Raw genomic sequence first — 16,460 nt, forward strand, 5'->3', positions numbered from 1 at the left:
AAAAAAAAAAAAAAAAAAAAAAAAAAAAAAAAAAAAAAAAAAAAAAAAGAAAAGAAAATATACACTTAAATACAAAGACTGACAGAATAGCTATCTAAAAGAGGGCTTTATTTCTAGGTTTCACTAAACTTGGATTGGTGAAACTCATAATACACTTTATAAGATATATAAAAGAAAGACCTAGAGATTGTCAATGTCCTCCCTGTGTGAGCTATTCTTACTTCCAGGATAATCAGTCACTAAATACTCATAAAACTGACTATGTATTTTCTGTAATAAAAGACTCCACTCCCTTCCATTCTGATAATGCTGGTTAATACAATAAATTAACTAAAACCTATAGTCCCATGATCCACGGTGGTTTCTGCTTCTTACATTCACGTAAAGTTCCTGGCTATAAGATAAAGATAGGAATTTAGCCTTGTGGAAGACTTATCAAAAGAACTTTTGTAAATGTTTGTATCATGCACCCATTACTGACACTACAGAGAATAATAAAGTAATGATGCATACTGCCAACATCACTGCCATGGACAAACAGTGGCTGAGTCAGCATTTCCAGAACTGTTATGGTCCAGAAGCAGAAGATAATGTGAATAGACTATTTCTGTCCAAGATAATTAGAACACAATCTCCCAGATGCCAGAAGCCACTGATTACCACAGACTTGCATGATTCTGTCCTTTATTCTCTTGGCATTTTCTTCTCTCTGTACTGCTGTAAGATTTTAGGCTGTCAATAGATGCCTTTTCCTTAGCATTATCAAGACCCTTGTCCTCACCAAAATTTAAACCAAATATAGGACAGTTGCAAAGATGAATGACCCGTATCCAAATTAAAGGAAAAAAATACTTGGTTACCCAAAAGAAAATCCAAATAGATTATGGGATACATGGGATGTTATTTCAAACTTTAATAAAAATTGTCTGAGTTTCAGTGTGTTGTAGATGCTTAAATGCTGCCGTGCAGCCACTGTCACACCAGCTGATTCATCTAAGAAAAAGAACAAAATGGCCCGGTGCCTGCAGAGGCCAAAATGTCTACCATCAAAGATTGATAAACACTCACAACCCATCAAACAATGGTTTGAAATCTTGATTGATCACCTCCCCTAAATGGTAAAGATTCCAGTTTAGCTGAAAAATGATCAGAAACAAAGATTACAAATTGAAACAAAACTGAAACTACACTACAAATTGCTTGTAGATGCTCAGAAAAGCACTAGTGCTTGCAAAACAGATCAACGGAACCAAATCAAACCACAATGTACTGTGCATCAAAGTCCATCTAAGCTCAAACCCTTTTTTTTTTTTCCTTTTTAAGAGACAGCGTCTCCCTCTGTCACCCAGGCTGGGATGCAGTGGCATGATCATAGCTCACTGCGACCTCTAACTCTTGGGTTCAAGTGATCCTCCCACCTCAGCCCCCCAAGTAGCTAAGACTACAGGTGTGTGCCATCACACTCAGTTAATTTTAATTTTAAAAAATTTTTTCAGCCAGTCATGGTGGCTCATACCTGTCATCCTAACACTTTGGGAGGCCAAGGTGAGTGGCTCACCTGAGGTAAGGAATTTGAAACCAGCTTGACCAACATGGAGAAACCCCATCTCTACAAAAATACAAAATTAGCCAGGCGTGATAGCACACACATGTAATCCCAGCTACTAGGGAGACAGAGGCAGGAGAATCACTTGAACCCGGGAGGCAGAGGTTGCAGTGAGCCAAGATTGTGCCACTGCACTCCAGCCTGGGCAACAAGAGCAAAGCTCTGTCTCAAAAAAAAAAAAAAAAAACATTTAAAAAAAAAAAAAAAAAAAAAAAAAGAAAGATTGATAAAAATAAGTAAGAGAATTATTATTTGCCCAATTATTCTAGTTCAAGGTCTCAGGTGGCTGGAACCTGGAGCCTCTCCCAGCAGCTCAGGAACCAGCCCTGAACAGGACGCCATCCCATCACAGGACGCGCTGACACCCACACTCACACTAAATCACACCAGGACCGTTTAGACTTGCCAGTGCACCTAAGGCACACATCTTTGAGATGTGGGAGAAAACACATGCAGACATGTGGAGAATGCGTAGGCTCCACACAGACAGTGGTGTGGGTTGGGCATTGGTTTTTTTTTCTCATCCATGTGATGATGAAACAATGTTATTTCAGGACCTGCTGTTAAAATGAATGAACTTTAGTAAGGTGTTCCAATGAGGTAAAAGCTAAACATAAAACTGGGTGGAAAAAAGAGAGTTGTAGAAGAACATTATATACCATTTTTATAAGTGCAGGAGACACACAAAACAATACTATTCGAATGTATAAGAAGGCTAAAGGTATCGACTGTGGAAAGATGCCCACCAATTTAAGAATAGCCAATCTAGGGAGGGAGGGGATAAGATTAGACTATGATGTACTTGGGGCTTTAGCACATCTGAAACAGATATGGTAAAAATTTAACATCTGTTAAATATGAGTGCGTGGATATTTGTCATTCTCTCTAATGACAGTATATTTAAAATATTTTATAATGTAAAATGATTAAAAACAATGGTTAGGGAAAAAAATACAAGCTGCCAAAATCACTGATTTTTTGAGATGGAGTTTCACTCTCGTCCCCCAGGCTGTAGCACAATGGTGTGATCTCGGCTCACTGCAACCTCTGCCTCCCGGGTTCAAGCGATTCTCCTGCCTCAGCCGCCCAAATAGCTAGGATTACAGGCATGTACCACCATGCCTGGCTAATTTTTGTATTTTTAGTAGAGACAGGGTTTCATCATGTCGATCAGGCTGGTCTTAAGCTCCTGACCTCAGGTGATCTGCCCGCCTTGGCCTCCCAAAGTTCTGGGATTACAGGCGTGAGCCACCACACCCAGCCTAAAGTCATTTTTTAAAGTAGACATATAGGTAATTCCCTCTGTTTCTTAGATTTTTCAGTATTTGGTTACATTGAAAAATGCACAACAGTTAAATAAACGCAACTTAAGATCATGACACCATTAATGAGTACTTAGAGTTCATAAATGAGAAACACCAATCCCATCTGCCCTGTTCTGCTCAGACACACAGAATTGCATCTGGGTACTAGCATCATGTCTTAAGGAGCCTCCCGGTGGGGGAGATGATAGGGAAGCCTAGGAGTCTAAGCACAGGAAGAACACAGCGGCACACAAGGGGGTGGGGACCGCAGGGGCTGTCCGGACTTTCAAGTAGAGAGGGAAGAAGCCAGTTGCATGTTATTCCAGAGTTGAGCAGTAGAACCTCTGGGTAAATGCTGCAGGAGTCGCAGTCTGGTCTCTAAGTCAACAACTTGTGATCCCTTGGAGCTGGCTGGCCTGTTTGCTTCTCCAGGACAAGACTGAATGGGAAGTCTATATGGGATTCTGAAAAATATGATAGAGCAGCCCCCTGACCCGCCACCACCAATCCTTTTCAAAAATATTAAATCTTTTGTGAATGCCAGAATAGCAGCCTAGTGTGGTGGTAAAAACCAGGAACTCTGAACCAGTTAGCCCTGTTGGCATTTGGGCTCTTGCTGCCTGCTGTTTTTGGGGTCTCCAACTGACTTTGTTACTTTTGGTACCTCCTCATCTTTGGAGCCATCACTGCAACCCTGTGTCCCTCAGGGCTTGGGGGCGGGGCTGGGGAGGCGCTTAAGTGAGTCCTGTATGCAAAGCAGCCAGAGCCCTGCTTCTTAGTAAGTGCTAAGTTAAGTGTTAGCCTCAGAAAAAAAGAAAGTGGTGATGTTTCACAGACCCTGAGGTTTCCTAGCCCAGGCGTTCTTGGGAAACTGGCTCTAAAGAGTCAGGCTGGAACAGCACTGACTGGAATAGGTTCACATCCTGCAGTTCTTTGAAGCATTACTATCAATGATATCGTTGACGTGTTTCTTGGAAACTTTCATGCACTTTGTTGACTTCAAATGATACAGGAAATACTCTCATTTATTTTTTTTGTTTGTTTTTTTAATACTTTCCCAAATTGTTTCCAGGAATTCTAAAATTAGGTGTTTAATTACAAAATGAAAAAGATTTTGAAGAACAGGGGAAGACTTTGAGAAAAAAAAATAAAGCTTCGAATCATAGAATCTAAAATTTGGAAGTGATGTAACTCACAATTAGTTACTGGCTGGGTGTGATGGCTTGCAGCTGTAATCCTAGCACTTTGTGGGGGCCAAGGTGAGAGGACTGATTGAGCCTTGTAGGTTGAGGCTGCAATGAGCTATGATTACACTGCTGTACTCCAGCCTGTGTGGCAGAGCAAGACCCTGTCTCAAAAAAAAAAAAAAAAAAGAAAAGAAAATTTATTATTATTATTATTATTATTATTATCTGGAGCCAGAATCTCACTCTGTCACCCAGGCTGACTTGCAGTGGCACAGTCTCAGCTCACTGCAACCTCTGCCTCCTGAGTTCAAGCTATTCTCCAGCCTCAGCCTCCTGAGTAGCTGGGATTGCAGGTGCCTGTCACCACACTCCAATAATTGTTTTTGTATTTTTAGTAGAGGTGGGGTTTCACCATGTTGGCCAGGCTGATCTCAAACTCTGGACCTCAGATGATCCTCCTGCCTTGGCCTCCCTAAGTGCTGAGATTACAGGTGTGAGCCACAAGGCTTGGCCTTATTTTAACCCATTTTAATTGTAATTAGTTATTGACAACTATTTATGAAACTAGAAGATACAGGCATCTCTAGTGAGTTCTTAATTATATATTAAAATAAAAGCATGCTTTAAGAGTAGATGTCAGCTGTTTCTCCAATTTGAGATTTATAGTAATTTCTTTCTTTTTTTTTTTTTTTTTTTTTTGTTTTTTGAGCTTTTTTGTTATGTTTTTTTTTACTTTGTATTTTATTTTTGTGCATTGCTCCTTGAAATACAGCATTTATGATATCCTGTGAGCCTTTGGATTTACAATTAAAGCATATATAATCCTTTTTTGTTGGCTTAAAAGTTTCCAGCTACATCTTTTTTGATGAAGTAAAAAGCACCGTGTACGTGCCGTATCTCCCTTTCTTGTTCACTGATTGCTTAAGGTAGGAGGCATCAGACTTGAAATTAATGGTCAGTAACTTGGCTGTGGCCTGTGTTACTCAGTAAGCCGTAGCCTCCGTAGACACTGGGTGCTCCCTAAACTCCTGGCTCCTTATCTCTGTGTGTCTGTTTTTGTGGATTTGGTGCATGCACCTGTCTGTGACCCCCCCACACACAGAGGCATGCCTTCGTTAATGATTAACAGCCACTGCCAGGGATCTGGATTTGCCATTACCAGAGTGGCCTGTGCCAAGCAATTCAACAAATATTACTGCTAGTAATCTCATCAACTGAAAGAATTTTTTTGTGTTCCGTACTTTCTAAGTATTCAAAGGGTTCTTGTACCCCAGTTTTAAAATTTACTTTTGAATGTGTTAAGATTTATTCAGAAGGAAGATTACTTTTGCTGCTTTCTCTTCAATCTTATCTTTTTCTCTTTTCACATCTTAGGCAAGTGATTTTTTGTTTATTATTCATGAAGTTGTTGCACAGGGATTCGTGATTCAGCTTGGGGCCTGGAACTAAAAATGGTTTTTATTCAATTACTGTCGTAGCGACACACAGCCTAATTGAATTTGCTGTTCTTATCTCTTTCTCTTGCCGTCTCATTTAACAATAGCTAATTGGATTTATATCAACACCACTGAAAAGTATCTTAACAAAAAGGTTTAATGAGTTAGAAATTGAAAGTCGACTGGAAATTATCCTCTGCCTCCAAATACACTATAGTAAAACATCCAATTTGGACAAACTAGTTGAACAAAAGTCACTAGTTAAAAAATGGATTACAGGTTTTTTAACATATAACATTTTTTTCCCTTTTTTTCAAGTAATAATTTATATCTGACACAATGTAATGAAGAAATATCCATCTGCTCTATAAATAAAATCCAACTGATACATATTAGCTGAAGTGATTTAAATACCATGTGGTCTAAAATAAATCATTTCTCCTGCCGTTTGGCTTGTGAAATTTGTTTTAAAAAATAAATTTAAAGAAAGTTTCAAAATGGAATTTCAGTCCACTTTGGTAGAATTACCATAAATTCAGAATCAGTTTGATCTGAATAAATAAATATCTGTATTATTAGCACTCCCTACTCTCTTCTTGATATTGTCTCATTTATTTGTGGGATGATGGTCTTCTGTGTTTATTTTCTGTAGATAATTGTACTGATACATAGGCTCAGATTACTCTTTGAGTCCTTCTGTAAAAAGTCTAAGTCATTAGTAGATTTGAATTGCATCCTAGTCTCATGGTTTGGGTCTAGTTTCTTCCAGGAGCCCCAGTCTTACTGTGTGTTTTCATGGATCAGCATTGTTGAGGTGGGCCTATTTAAAGTGTGGTCTGTTTATTATATAAAGTAGGAAATGTTTGCACAGTACTCATAGCTCTCAAAGCTCACAGCCCAAAGCTCCACCTGAAAAGGCATCTGCAGTTTTGAACAAAGACTGTGGTATTAGGGTATTCTAAGATTAAATTTGTTGGAGCAGTGTAAATAAAAGCTTGCAGATGCCTTGATTTCTGTGTGAGTGCTTGATTTCTTAGCAGGGTAATTTAGAATAGAGAATAGTTCAGTGCTACAAGGAATATTATGTCTCTGGTAAAGAACAGAACACATTTTATAGAAATAAAATAAAAATGGGGATATAATTTTAAGACTTTGTAAAGTTTTTAGTTTTACTGTTTAATAATTTTTCCTAGAAGGAATAAAAGTTTTTTTTTTTTTTAATTCATAGATTTTCTGTTTCTCAGAAGTTCAGTACTTCAAAAACCAAAACCAAGAGGAGGTTGGTAAAATTAGTAAAATTAAACTAACTTTAAATAGTATCATAACAGAGGAACTTTTATTAACTAACTCATGAGATCTGTTATAAAGTGATCATTTCCATACATCAGTGGGATCCTGAAAAGTTCTATGTATACAGAATATATTTTCCTTTGGCTTGTAATTTTAGAGGTGGCTTCATTTTCATTTCCAACAGGCCTTCAACAGACTCCTCACACCTTAGCTTGATTTTCTACCTTAATCTCTCCACCAAGATGTTTTATTCCCTAAGCAAAGTTGTAAATACCCTAAGGAAGTTCCAAGTAGTCTGAACTGCAATCTTCTATAACTAAAATAATGATGCTTTAGTTAATTGAGCTTGAACTTTTGGCTTTATTTTGAAATGGGTCATTCACATCTGCGCTTCGTTGCTGTGTGTTAATGCCTATTTTATGTGTCAGGTGAGAGAGGAAGAAGGAGAAATGTTAAAAACCAAGTGTAGAAAATTTATGGTGCCTCTTTTAGGATCATAAAACTAACAGAGGAGAATGGCGGTTGTGCAGAGGCTGGGGCTTTCCTTTAGGTGAGTAATCCGCTGGAAAGGTTTCAGCTCGGATTGTCCTGACTGCAAAGACTTCTGTCCCTTGAGGACCCGCTTGAGCAGGGCTTGAGCAGAGGAAGAGGGAATTTCAGCTTCTCCTTGTGCACAGGCGCCGGTGGCCGAGGGGTTGCCACTGGGGTGTGATAGACGGAATTCCATTCTTCCTGCTGGGAATGACCCCCGTGGTGTTCGTCTTTGTCGCAGGAGCTGCGATCCCGGGAAGAGGAGCTGACCCGGGCGGCTCTCCAGCAGAAGTCTCAGGAGGAGCTGCTGAAGCGGCGGGAGCAGCAGCTGGCGGAGCGCGAGATCGACGTGCTGGAGCGGGAGCTGAACATTCTGATATTCCAGCTCAACCAGGAGAAGCCCAAGGTCAAGAAGAGGAAGGGGAAGTTTAAGAGAAGTCGTTTAAAGCTCAAAGATGGACATCGAATCAGTTTACCTTCAGGTATGATCTTGTTTTCACGTTTTTGAAAGATTTTTGTGTGTCTTCCTTGTAATTAGTTTTCTCTGCTTATCAGAGCTGGGAAAGAGATGGGGCAGTAACTTTGTGCAACAGTGAATGAATGAGGATCTCCACTTGCGGGCTTAGATTCACGGTTCTAAGGGAACGGTCTAACGAGATTCCATGTAGGAAACTGTTAGGAGCACACGGGGATCTCACTCTCAGCGTACTTTCCTATTGATGCATTAACTGACTGACCCGTTTTGAAGCTGAAGCAGAGCCGGGCGCGGTGGCTCACGCCTGTAATCCCAGCACTTTGGGAGGCCAAGGCGGGCGGATCACCTGAGGTCGGGAGTTCGAGACCAGCCTGATCAACATGGAGAAACCCCGTCTCTACTAAAATTACAAAATTAGCTAGGCGGGGTGGTGCGTGCCTGTGATACTAGCTACTTGGGAGGCTGAGGCAGGAGACTCGCTTGAACCCTGGAGGCAGAAGTTGCAGTGAGCCAAGATTGTTCCACTGCACTCCAGTGTGGGCAACAGAGCAAAACTCTGTCTCAAAAAAAAAAAAAAGAAAGAAAAAAAAAATTGAAGCAGAACCTTTTTTTAGCTGACCGTACTGAACCAACACCACATGGCATTGTGAAGATCTAAAACAACAAAACTGTTAATATTTCATCAAGTTCATTGCTTCCACAAGGATCTCTGATGTCATCGGGTATCCGGGACACTGATATTATTGTGAGCACTTTCAACAAAATGTATCAAGTACTCTGAAGTACTTTCCCATGGGGGTTAAAATCCTTCAGGCACAAAAATCACCCAGTAAATCTAAAGAAGCTTTTTAAAACATTGTGAAAGCAACATAAAATGATTACTAAATCATTTTAGCAATGTGTTAGGAGAAACTGAAGAGAATAGGAGAAACATATCAATCGGCACATATGGATATTATTGGCTGATAATCAAAATTTATTGATCAATATAGCAGACATATTGATTCACTAAATTAAGTTCTTTAATATTAAGTATTCTACTTGATGTAAAAAAAAATACTTCCATCGTATTTTGTTTTGTGATTCTTTCTAGTGTCAGAGCAGGAAGATGGCAGAACAAGGCAGATTTCACATGTATAGGATGTGTATGAAGTATCTGTATGTCTATGTCTATACCTATCTATGGGTATATGTATATATATTAGGGTGCTCAGATAGATTCTAGTGTTTTCCTAAGATGTTTGTTAATGGCATGGCAATTTGATTTAAAGTGCAACATGACAGTTTTGTTTTATGTTGAGTGTGTGTGATTGTCTTAATAATATGTATCATGAAACACTAGAAGCCTTGAAGCATTTAGGTTATTGCAGATGTCCTCAGTTGATCAGAAAATTGCTAATTGATCAGAAAATTGCTAGTATGATGGCCAGTTGCAGTGGTTCACACCTGTAATCCCAGCACTTTGGGAGGCTGAGGTGGGTGGATTTCCTGAGGTCAGGAGTTTGAGACCAACCTGGCCAATATGGTGAAACCCCCTGTCTCTACTAAAAATACAAAAATTAGTTGGGTGTGGTGGTGAGTGCCTGTAATCTCAGTTACTTGGGAGGCTGAGGTGGGAGAATTGCTTGAACCTGGAAGGTGGAGGTTGCAGTGAGCTGAGATTGTACCATTGCACTCCAGCCTGGGCAGCAAGAATGAAACTCTGTCTCAAAAAAAAAGAAAGAAGTGTGGGTATGGTGGCTCACACCTGTAATCCTAGCATTTTGGGAGGCTAAGGCAAGTGGATTGACTTCAGGAGTTTGAGACCAGCCTGGGCCTCATGGTGAAGCCCCGTCTCTAATAAAATCCGCCCCCCTAAAAAAAATTAGCCAGGCGTGGTGGCAGGTGCCTGTAGTCCCAGTTATGTGGGAGGCTGAGGCAGGAGAATCTCTTGAACCCGGGAGACAGAAGTTGCAGTGAGCTGAGATTGTGCCATTACACTCCAACCTGGGCAACAGTGAGAGATTCTGCCTCTAAAACAAACAAACAAACAAAAAACACACAGGAAAAAAAGAGAAAGAACATTGCTAGTATGAGGTTATCATGAGAATCCGGTATGTGTTCTTCATTATTTGGTTTGATGAGGTGAGAATGGACTATAGGTTCTTACTTTTACCTTCAACCTCTCTGGGGTTAGAGGTTGGGGGAAGATTTTTTCCAGGTTCTTTTCTGATGTTTTCTCTTAGCTGGAATGTTGTTTGCAGGGTTACTGACTGGTCTGTCTTATGTGTCAGTCATCCATAATTAGAGACTGGACTATTTATTTATAATGAGGCTTCAGCCTTCACAAATAGATTAAAGAAAAATCCAGAGGTGCACTAGATGTGAGTTTTCTTCTCCATTTCTCAGCTACGTCAGTTTTCTTCTAGCTGTGATTTGATTATGTTTTCAAAATTAATGTTTATTTTTTCCTTAGGAAACTTTGGGGGAGGCAGAAAGGATTAAGAATCTGATGGAAAGGAAAGTAAATTTGGAAGAAAAAGTGAGAATTGTTCCAATGATTTTTTACTCTTCAGTGGTAAAATGATTAAATAAAATCTTAGCATTCCTGAGGTTAGATTTTCACCCTTGCTTTTCTTCTCAAATGTTCCTTGGCTAATGCCTTGAGTTTATTCAAAGCAGACTGAATATTATTTGACTATTTTTACCAGATTTAAAAAAAATTCCCAGATTGTATTATGCAGCTTTTCTTTTTCTGAGAAGAGAGGGGAAATTTTAGTTACACATTTATTTCCTTTTTGGCACTTAATGAAAGATTCCAGTTAAAATATAACCAAGAAATCTACTGCTATAATCCTCACCCATCATGAAGGAATGAAATTTGGTTTCTGGAATTTTTAACATGACAGTTACCCCTTCTTCCCACAAGATGGCACTACATTATCATCTTACTATTAATAATAGTTGTGTTACTATGGAAACTTTAGAATGCTCCAACTCTAAACACACACACATGCACCCATATTTACTTATACAATATCCTAGACTGGGACAGGTATCCAAAAAGGGAAGTGATAATGATAAAAATAATAATTTTTTCCTTGAAGAATTCTGCTTGGTATAGAAGAGAAAACAAGCATGTGTAACTTAAAATCAAGAGAATTAGTTGCAGTCAGTATTTATCTGCTAGAAAATTCTTTAAGTTAGTATTTTTAACAGGGGAAAGAATCCTGGACATAGATATAGGCATAAATTTTATGACTAAGACTTCAAAGCGCAGGCAACAAAAACCAAAAATAGACAATTGGGACTACATTAAACCAAAAAGCTTCTGCACAGCAAAGGAAATAATCAACAGAGTGAAGAGACAACCTGTAGATTGGGAGAAAATCTACAGATAGTAGAAGGGAATGGTGCAGAATATACAAAGAACTCGAGTAACTCAACAGCAAAAACACAAATAATTTGATTTAAAATTGGGCAAAGGAACTGAATAGACATTTCTCAAAAGAAGACATAAAAATGGCCAGCAAACATATGAAGAAATGCTTAGCATCACTAATCATCAGGGAAATGCTAGTGAAAGTCACAGTGAGCTCTCTCGCCTTAGTTAGAATGGCTATTATCAAAGAGACGAAAAAGAGTAAATGTTGGTGAGGATGTGGAGAAAAGGAAACTCTTATACACATTCTCTTGTAATTTTGTCCTTGAGAATTACGGCCTGATCATTTTAAATCTATGGCTATTTGTAGCTAGTGGGAATGTAAATTAGTATAGCCATTGTGGAAAACCGTGTGGAGGTCTCTCAAAAAAAAAAAAAAAAACTAAACTAAACTAAATTAAAAATAGAACTACTATATGATCCAGGAATTCCACTACCAGATATTTACTCAAAGGAAAAGAAATCTGTATATAAAGGGATATCTGCAATCCCATGTTTATGGCAGCACTATTCACCTTGGCGAAGATGAGGAATCAAGCTAAGCATCCATCAATGGATGAATGAATTAAGAAAATGTGGTGTGTTTACCTGATGGAATACTATTCAGCCATAAAACAAGAATTAAATTCTATCTTTTGTGGCAACATGGATGAGCCTGGAGGACATTATGTTAAGTGAAGTAAGTCAGACACGAGAAAATAAATACTGCATGTTCTCACGTATATGTGGGAGGGAAAAAAAATTGGAGCCCATGGAAGTAGAGAGAATTGCGGTTATTAGGCTGGGAAGGGCTTGAGGGGAGGGGAGGCTGGAGAGAGGTTAGTTAATGGATACCAAATTACAGCTAGATAGGAGGAATGAGTTCTGGTATTCTGCAACATATTCTATAAGGTGAATATGGTTAGCTATATAATTTATTGTATATTTTCAAAAAGCCAGAAGAGAGGATATTGAATGTTCATAACACAAAGAAATGATCAAAACCCAAAGTGATACATATGCTGATTACCCTGCCTTCATCATTATATATGGTAAACAAGTACCAAAGCATCATTCTGTACCCCATAAATGTGTATGATTGTTATGGGTTGACACAAAACAAAGAGAAACAAACTCTAACACTGTTAAATGGTACCCTGTTCAGGGACAAACTTCTGGTAAGTGGTAGATGGAACGCGATGCTGTCCTTTCACGGAGTTTTACCAACTTCTTGAACCCCTTTGGCAGGATTTTCCCTATGCATAACAAGCAATTCTCCGAAATATATTCGAGTCCTCCAAGCTGACCCTTAATATTTGTGCCTGCAGATCTTACAAAAATTTGGGATTAAATATGAGTAATTACATTCTCTTATAATTTTGTCCTCGAGAATTATTGCTGATTGTTTTTAATCTTATGGGTATGTAACTATGTGATTTTTTTCCTCCCGGAATTTCTTCATGGCTGGCTGCAAATAAGGAAGATTAATGCCTACAAAGTAAGAAAGTAATAATCTAGGATCATCTTTTTATTAACTATACTTTGTGATTATGTAGTATTTTTCTTGGAACCTGCAAGAGGAAAAAGTATAGTAATAGTGGATATTTTTATGTTGTGAATACATCTATATTGATTGGTCCTTCTGTTTATGTTTATTTCTAACTGAAGTTGTGTTTTTTGGACACATTAATACAAGACAAAGGCTTTAAAGCCTCCAAAAGTTGGTATGTGACTAAAGCAGTGGCATTCTCACTTTGACTGCTTCAGAAGTGCCCAAAGCCTGCAAAAACCATCTACCTCACAGGTATGCAAGTGAGTAAAGGGTGGATGGAAGAGAGCATATAACCTCACCTGGTTTCTTTAGAGAATGCACTGCTTTTCATCTGCAAACGGAAGCCTCCCACTGAGGCAGTATTAGCTTTGTTAGTGAAATGTTCATATTGCCAGCAAAAATACTAGGATAGGTTTGACTCAAAAGCCTGTGATTGAACTATAGCTGCCACGACCTGGCATCTTGAGAACCACAATTCTAGTGAGTACAGAGAAAATCTGAGCAAGGCCCTGGGCATTTTAACAGTTCAGCTTTGGTTTTCCTAAATGTTTAGCTGGCACAGACTCAACCTTTCCTTGCTTCAAAGGGACAAGGATGTTCATGATAAAGAATATTTTCTTTCTGTTTGCAACATAAAGAGTGCTTGTTCTGTGTTTTTTTCTTTTTTATTGTACTTTAGGTTCTGGGGTACATGTGCAGATCATGCAGAATTGTTTCATAAGTACACACATGGCAACGTGGTTTGCTGCCTTAATCCCCCCATCACCTATATCTGGTATTTCTCCCCTCATTATCCCTCCCCATCCTCCCCACCTCTGCTGTCCCTCCCCTAGCCTCCCCCCTGCCCCCCGACTGCAGTGTGTGATGCTCCCCTCCCTGTGTCCACGTGTTCTAATTGTTCAACACCCACCTATGAGTGATAACATATGGTGTTTGGTTTTCTGTTCTTGTGTCCGTTTGCTGAGAATGATGGTTTCCAGATTCATCCATGTCCCTATGAAGGACACAAACTCATCGTTTTTTATGGCTGCGTAATATTCCATGGTGTATACATGCCACATTTTCTTTATCCAGTCTATCCATGATGGACATTTGGGTTTGTTCCAGGTCTTTGCTATTGTTAACAGCGCCGCAATGAACGTATGTGTGCATGTGTCTTTATAACAGAACAATTTATAATTCTTTGGGTATATACCCAGTAATGGGATTGCTGGGTCAAATGGTATTTCTATTTCTATATGTGGGTGTTTTTGGAAGCTCAGAAGCACTCTGAATCTTAGGTGTTGTTAAAACGCAGCCTTGTATCTTTGCTGCTCACCCATGGCTTTCCACGTGTTCCATGTTGGTTTCCTAACCTGTGCTTAGTATTTCTTGCCCCATCATTGGTCCCAAATAACTTGTCAAGCAAATCCTGTGGCTTGGTTCTTGGCTTGTCTTCTGCTATTGACAGGAGGGCTCCTCTTGTCATAAGTTTTCAGAGCATTTGTTTCTATCGTGTTATAACAATCAGGTGGCCAGCTGAACATTTACAAATGACTTTAGTCTAAAATAAACTGTTTCCTTTCTATGACTAAAAATACTATTTCCTTTGACCACCTCCTTCCCCTAATAATCACCACTACCTCGTCTAGTCAGTTCTTTACTCAGCTGCTGTGCCTTGGCCAAGTCTTTCAAAGGGTATAACTTGGGGCCAGGTGCAACGATGACTCATGCCTGGCATCCCAGCACTTTGGAAGGCCAAGGCAGGTGGATTGCTTGAGCCCAGGAGTTTAAGACCAGCCTGGGCAACATGGGGAAACCCCATTTTTACAAAAATTAGCTGGGCATGGTGGTGCATGCCTGTAGTCCCAGCTACTCAGAAGGCTGAGGTAGGAAAATTGCTTGATCCAATTTTCACTGGGGAGGTCCAGGCTGCAGTGGGCTGAGATTGCACCACTGCACTCCATCCAGGGCAACAGAGTGAAATCTTATCCTTAAAAAAAAAGTATGACTCAGCAAATGGAGGAGCCTCCCATTTGGTCTTTCCTTTCAGTTCAGTTTGTTTTCCAAATCTCCTCCATCCTCCTGTGTATTACTCAGCAACTCACTTTCAAGCACCAGCCTGATCCTGTAGATGAACCTTGAATAACTTTCTCTGTCAACAGACACTGAGGATCTGCTGTGTGGGTGATGTTAAAATACATATGCAGTCTCTGCACTCATGTTTCCCACAGAGAAAATATTCATTCAGCAAAGTTTTCTGAGCACCTGTTATGTGCAAGGCACTGTGCCAGTCTGAAGTCATGGAGGCTGTCATGGTCTCTGCCCATAGAGCACTTACCTTATAATGAGGGAGGGGGCAGAACTTAAGCTAATAATTAAATACTTGTTTGCTTTCTGTAATCCTTAACTGCTGTGAGGGAAAAGGCACATGACAGTGATTAATGCAGAGATGTAACCTGGTCTAAGGTGATCATAAAAGGCTTCCTAAAGGAGTTCAAAACCAGTCTGGACAACATGGTGAAACCCCACCTATACTAAAATACAAGAAAAAAAAATCAGCCAGGCGTGTCAGCGTGCACCTGTAATCTCAGCTACTCAGGAGGCTGAGGCAGGAGAATTGCTTGAACCCAGGAGGCTGAGGTTGCAGTGAGCCAAGATTGTGCCACTGCACTTCAGCCTGGGCGCAATAAATCAAGACTCCGTCTCCAAAAAGAAAAAAAAAAAAAAAAGAAGAAGAAGTAACACTTAAATTGAGACTTGATGCAGGAATTTACCAAATACAGAAGAGGAAGGAAGAGAATAGGCTGAGAGCACATGCGGAGGAAACTTGGTTTCTTCCAGGAATTAAAAAAAGTCCAGTGTGCTTTGAACGGGGCTCAGCACCCTGTGCCCTATAAGCCCAATCTTGTCTCTACCTGTTTTGTGCAGCTATGAGCTCAGAATGGTTTTTACACTTTTAAATGCTTGAAAAAAATCAAAGAGGAAGAAGACTATTTCATTGTACCTGACATGATATGAAACTGATATGAAATTTCAATATCCACAAAGATCGCTTTACTGGCACACATTCATCTGTGTGTTGTCCTTGGCTGCTTTCTCTCACATCGGCGGAGTCAGGCAGTTGTTACAGAGACTGTGCTACTCACAGAGCCTAAAATGGGGCACTTTGCAGAAAAAGTATGCTGACCCTTCTTTTAGTTCATGATAAGTGACAGGAGAATGGGGCAAGATGAGGCTGAAGCAGAAAGAACTCAGACTCAGATTTGCGGGGACTTACAGAATGTGTTACAATTTTAATCTGTAACTTAAGAATCGTGAGAGGCCTTTGAACGATTTTAAGCAGAGGAATGACGTGTCAGTCAGGCAAATTAAAATGCACCTGGCTGCCGTGAAGTGGACTTGGGAGGCCAAATGTGGATACAGGAAGATGGACACAAGGCATTGTAGCATGCTAGGTATGACATGGCGATGGCCGTGTAGATGGAGAGAACAAAAGGAAGAAAACTAACATTTATTGAGCATTTATTATGTCCCAAGCCCTGTGGTAAATACTTTTTATACTTCTTTGCACTGAATTTTTCATAGCACTCCTATGAAATAGGAATAATTGGTTCTATTCCATTTTTGTCAGTGAAGATACTAAGACTTCAAGACCTTAAGTTACTTTCTCAAAAATTCATATGGCTGTGGTAGAACT

General features: G+C 39.6%; 1 protein-coding gene across 1 annotated transcript in view; it reads left to right on the forward strand.

Annotated features, from left to right (window-relative positions):
* Positions 1-16,460, forward strand: part of MAP3K21 (mitogen-activated protein kinase kinase kinase 21) — a 59,256-nt gene that overhangs the window by 27,983 nt on the left and 14,813 nt on the right. Inside the window, exon 5 of the mRNA XM_017526555.2 lies at positions 7,596-7,836. Coding sequence (XP_017382044.1) covers positions 7,596-7,836 — 241 coding nt within the window. The remainder of the gene's footprint in view (positions 1-7,595; positions 7,837-16,460) is intronic.

The sequence above is a fragment of the Cebus imitator genome, unplaced genomic scaffold (genome assembly GCF_001604975.1).
Source record: "Cebus imitator isolate Cc_AM_T3 unplaced genomic scaffold, Cebus_imitator-1.0 Scaffold42, whole genome shotgun sequence".
NCBI classification, from domain to species: domain Eukaryota; kingdom Metazoa; phylum Chordata; class Mammalia; order Primates; family Cebidae; genus Cebus; species Cebus imitator.